The sequence below is a fragment of the Glossina fuscipes genome, unplaced genomic scaffold (genome assembly GCF_014805625.2).
Source record: "Glossina fuscipes isolate IAEA_lab_2018 unplaced genomic scaffold, Yale_Gfus_2 287, whole genome shotgun sequence".
Classification (NCBI taxonomy): Eukaryota; Metazoa; Arthropoda; class Insecta; order Diptera; family Glossinidae; genus Glossina; species Glossina fuscipes.
Genome location: NW_023998630.1, coordinates 1,632,763 through 1,638,491, shown reverse-complemented (window position 1 = coordinate 1,638,491; position 5,729 = coordinate 1,632,763). Strand labels below are relative to the sequence as shown.

Genomic DNA, 5,729 nt, shown 5'->3' with positions numbered 1-5,729 from the left:
TTTTATATAAATGTATAAAAAATATGCATTCATCTCCCCTTGTATAGGAGCAGTTTCCTTCAGAGCTTGCAAAACGTTACCTAGAAACTCTTGGGCGGCCGATTCGTACAAATCAAAGGCAATCTGATAGGCCATTAAATTACTAGCATCTTGAGTTGATCTAGTAAGTTTGTCTAAAACTTCTGCTACTACCAAAGGATCTTCCAGGAAAATCAGACATTGGCACATATTTACATAATCTGGTACGCCCAAGGCACGATACCGGCCAACTAAGCAACGCAGAACTTCATTACGAAATCCTCGACTTTGAATTAAAGACATTGTCACGTTGTAAGCATATGCCAGCCCAGCAACGTCGTCTGATTTCATAATCGATTTTTCAAAAATATCCATGCGACGAGTCTCCAGGGCGATACCTAAAGCCTGACGATATTGGCCATCTTCTAAGCAACGCTGAATCATACGATTAACAATGCCTTCTAATCGAGAATCAACCGGTTTTGCATCCTTGGGATTTTCAATAGTAGCGATTTTTATACAGCTGGGCTATATAAAAATCGATGCATTTGACTATAATAGTCTCCGTATATTCATTACGAGCATTAACATCAAAGAGTTCTCCTGCACACAAAGCGTAAGTCAAGACGTCCTCAAACGAACCCAAATGGTAAAAAACTTTTGAAGCCACCATCCCAGCCAATTTATGGTGGTGGTAACAAGTACGAAACAAAAGACGAAGCTTGGCAAGTAATTGCCATGAAATTGCGTAGTGATGGTAAATATTAAAAAAAATTAATTATCTTATAATTAAATATATTTATACGTTTGTTACTTTTAGTGGAGACCTGTAAGAAGCGATGGAAGTATTTAAGGGAGCGATATGTGTCACAACGTAAGCAAGGCGATCCTCAGGTATATGAACATCTATCGCGACCGTATTTAGAAAAAAAGAAATTCCTAGATCAACACATACAGCCGCGTAAATCTTATCGTAATGTACCCAACTTTCTGACCTCTCCGCATTCAGCAAACAGTTCAAATTTTATTGACTACAATATGGATTCAAAATCGAACAGCTCGATGAAAAATTTAAACTATTTTGGCGGCCACAGTCACCATTATCATCAGCAATCAGATCAACAGCATGCCATGAATGCCTTGAGCTCTGCAGCAGTGGCGGCCTCGGCCTTGGAAAATGATAATCGTGTAAAAATAGAAGCTGATCAAGTGTTTCGAGATTTTGCCGCTGCTGTCGCGTCGCAATAATTACAACAAATCTCACAATCACAAATGCAACAACAAGCGGCTGCAGTGGCAGCAGCCATGGCTGACTCTTCACCAAATTATACGGAACATTTTAGAGACACAACAAATAACGCTTTGAGTGGGATTTCTAATCCGCAAACCAACTTAGTTGGAAACGGAGGACTGCCGTCCTCTTCGTCTTCTATTAAGTCACTCTTATCTTCTCCTATCCCAGATGGTAACCATAACGGCACAACTAATCCAGGTCATTCCAGTACACCTCAACAAACGGTCGCGCATTCTTTCAGTTCTGCACATTCTGCCAATGCAATAAATCAGCATGACGTCAGCAACCATAACTTTAGTGAATCACAAAATGAAGATTTAGATTCATCCACCAGTAGCAACTATCACAGGAAAAAACCTAGAGGTCAACTAAATAATAGTACGAATAGTATGAATGCTTCGTCCCAGCACAACAACAACAATAACACTAACGGACAGTTAAGTAATAGCCACAATAGTATGAGTGTCAGCTCACATTTTGTCGGTGACACTGACGATTCTGATGATAGTAGCGGTATGCTACAACCTCAGGCTGTGCTAAATGAAAGCGCAGAAAATCCTTTCAGTTCCATCAGTGCTTCAACGTCGACGGTAGCTTTGCAACAACGGCAAAACGACAATAGCAACAACGTCAACAGTCAACTCTCAAACCAAGCTTCTAATATGTTCCCTTCGAACGCCGATTTTCTTTTACACCTATACCAACAACTACCACAACAACAACAGCAACAGAATAATGTACAACAAAATCATCAGTTCGGTAAATTCCAAGTGCCACAAACTCCACCTCCACCTCAGCGTAGTTCTGAACATTTGCTGGGCGAATTAGTGACTACGGAGCTGTTAAAAATGTCCAAGGAGCGACGAAAAAATGTCCAAAAGCGCATATTGGAAATATTATTCTTTGACGACTAAGACGACGTTGGCACGTTATGAAAGTTGAAGAAGATTAAAATATCCCGCACACCGTACCATTGCATCTTCGAATAGTTTCTACAAAAACAGCAAGAGGAACTTTTTGTCGCATCTTTGTGTAAATCTTCAAAAGGTATTTTTTCTATTTAAAGAATTAAGAAGACTGAAGAATAATATAGAAATAACACTCGTGAGCGGGAATTCGAAATCTGCAACATTACGGGTAAATCGCTTTTACTTTCATCCTACGGCATACACAGAGAGTAACATAGATTAAAGTTTGTATTTTTTCAGAAAATCAGTAATGACAGAAAAATATATCCTTTTCGAAATATGTTTTCCAGAAGAGTTTGCATCGGTGCAAATATGAAGAGAACAAACTTTCTGCTAAAACGATTAGTCATGAAGAAACTTTTCAAGACAAATTTCAGTTTTGTACGGGCAATGAGCAAGAGATTATTGATGGATAATAGATTTATTCTTTGAAAGTACTTTAGCCGTATCCAACGAGCCGAAATCTACTCTGCACATGACCTTAACCGATTTCAAATCTTTAAGCCGCTAGTAAATAAAAGTTATCTCTGAGGGTTATGCGTATATGTAACAAAAGCACAAAATTAGTATAAATCCAAAGTTGTTTCAGCTGTATTCTTAGGCCTTTAAAATTTAAAGCTCGAGTGAATCATAGGAAGAAAATCAACGAAGTTCGAAGCAATAGAGCAAGATAAAGTGAGCAACACTTTAGTTGTTGAAATTTGTCATTTGACAAGAATCTAACTCTAATGTATTTAAAGTAATAAATTATTGTAATATAAAGGTAAAAATGCAAAAGCCGATTAAGTGGAAATAAAATTATTTATTCGATTAATTTAAAAATGAATTTTATTCTTATTTGTTTTTAAATCATATGGTAATGTGGAAGGCCTAGCAATCGCTAAAAAAAATAACACAGCTTTATTCCTGCAGGACCTATGCTGCGTAGATTGATTATAAAAGTTACGAATTAACATCTCCTACAAATCAAAAACATTCTCAATCGAATTAAAGAAAAGCTTAATTTTTGCGACTAAGAGAATGCTTACAGCACACATTACTTTCTTTCATTAATGGGTCTAAAAAATTTAAAGATATATCACTTTCACTAATACAATTCTTCATTTTTTTTTTTTTTTTGTCATATAATAACAAAAATCATATGTTTTTGTGTGTAGATAAATGAAGGCTGGATGCTTTGATAAGAGCGGGTCTCTTGACCTCTGTTAGGAATACAGACTAACATTGTCCGCATTTCGCACGGTAAATTTGTCTCTGAAACCATTATTGTCGACAAATATTGGTCATATAATATTACATCGTACATCATTCTGCCATATAAAAATTTGATACTTGGTAAAAAAGTTATATTGGAATGTGTTCTAAAAATGATTTCACCACATTCTAGTTTTCCCCACGCATTAAATATGCTGAAATACTATATATCACCAATTTTTGTCAAGAAATATTAAGTATAGAAGACTTTTCCTTCTTTCGCATAACAACTTTCTCAGAAGAGGATGTTGCAGAGAACCTATTCATAAAATTGGCCTCATTTTAACCATTTTCAATATTGCTCGCCCTTGTAATCAAAATATCTCGAAAATTGTGAAAAATAGGTTGAACACTAAAAACCAAGAGAAGATAACAAACAGATGGAGGGGCAGACGAACAAAATTTAAATTGAAATCAAAAAATTATTCTGTGTGGATAACTCTAATAAAAAGTAGACGTATTTTCAATTAAACATGATGCTATATACACTTTCACCCTGTATAGGGTATAATCAACATACTTTCTTTACAACATGGGTAAACACTAAACTAAAATACTTTGAATTATTTATATTAATATATATCTAAAGAACGAGCATTCGCACTTGATCTCTACAGCGATGGTCCCTTATCTATCTCTTTGCTGAAATGAAGAAACCGTCTACTAATGCTTGGGGGCAAATTTTTTTCAAAGATACTTACAACTCCAAAAAATAGAAAATTTCAATTGCGCTTACGCGTTCATAACGTCTCGGGCAATAGCATAGATAGAAATAATAAGCAAGTGTAACTTGTGCATAATAAAAAAGTTCCTTCAAAATTCATTGGTAAAGTTTTCCCGAAAGGAGATTTCGAAGGTAAATTGACGTTTTTTCAATGAAGGCAAACCTAAACACAATAATTTGCTACCATAAGATGGCGTTGTTACTTATGAATCGTAGCTCGAATTCCTTGAGACAAAGGACAAAAATTGCTTCTAAACAGACTCGATAGCAACATAGCAGCGGTAGAATGGAGACCACACAACGGGAACATATTCCATTGGTTTTATTAAAGCCGTGTAGAATCTTTTTGTAATGTATGAATCATCGAATTAAATTTACCAGCTTTTAATAAAGTGTAGTGCTTATAAATATGCCGACCTTATATTACATTCAGTGTGGAAGCATGGCGTATCATAGTGTGATAGCGTAAAACCACGTCATTTCTTAGTCAGCTTCTCTTCTTCACGCTTTTTTTTGGCTCTAGCTGGTAAGGACGTAAAAATGAAGTAAAAACTTGGAAAGTGACACATGTGTTCTGAGTAGACATCGCTGACGATAAATTGGAAAACTGACCAGAGCTGACCACATTAAAAAAAAAAAATGTAAAAACAGTATTTTCATGTTTTTCTCCTGCAAGTTGACAAATCAATGGCAGATTATTCACTGCGGTGAGAAAAAAATTAAAACCCTCAGCTGATATCGATTTAAAATTTGAAAAAGTATCAGGTCTACAAATAAATTATCAACCTTCCAACTTGCCATTACATAAAATTCACAAGTTGCATTCAACTCTCCCATGATTTTGAGTGTATATAGTTTTGAGTTTTGTGCTAATGCGGTATAGGTTTCAATTGTTACCAGCTGTCGTTCAGTGTATATCAAAGCGTAGAGATGGATGCCATTTAAGCCATTTGCAAACGATTGAGACAGTAAAATTTATCTCACCAAGTAATGTGGGCGAATCGACATTTATTTATTAACTTGGTTAAAAAGCAAACATCAAGAATAAGTCTTCGTTTCTTAAGTAACTGTAAGGCTAACCGAGGTAGTCTGGTTTTATAAGCAGACAAAGAGGCAAATTCTTAGGGGCAAACAGCATAATTGCTTTTGAACGAATTCATAATAACAGCTTTAGAAGTACACCACATGACAGACGTATACCTAGGTATTGGTCTAACGAAGAACATATATAGTTTGTATACCCATTAATAAGGAAGATAATAAAAGAAAAGTCAGGATTTTAAAGATTGATTAAAAATCTTTGAAATAACAACACATAGCTTATCAGAGAATGGTTTCAGAATGCATGATGAAATGCCATCAGGGCCAGGCGCACCAACTATATCATATTTTATTTCAAGATTGAATTTATGATCTGATGTGGATACTTAAGGGTAAAAGGGAATCACCAGTTGAAAAATTTCGTCGGAAG

General features: G+C 35.6%; 1 protein-coding gene across 1 annotated transcript; it reads left to right on the top strand.

The window, feature by feature from the left end:
• The first annotated feature begins 472 nt into the window (after positions 1 to 472).
• On the top strand, positions 473 to 2,226 carry LOC119642918 (putative uncharacterized protein DDB_G0277255). Its single transcript, XM_038042227.1, is given in 3 exon segments — positions 473 to 634; positions 685 to 775; positions 839 to 2,226. Coding segments are annotated over 3 exon segments (1,641 nt in total).
• The last annotated feature ends 3,503 nt before the right edge of the window (positions 2,227 to 5,729 follow it).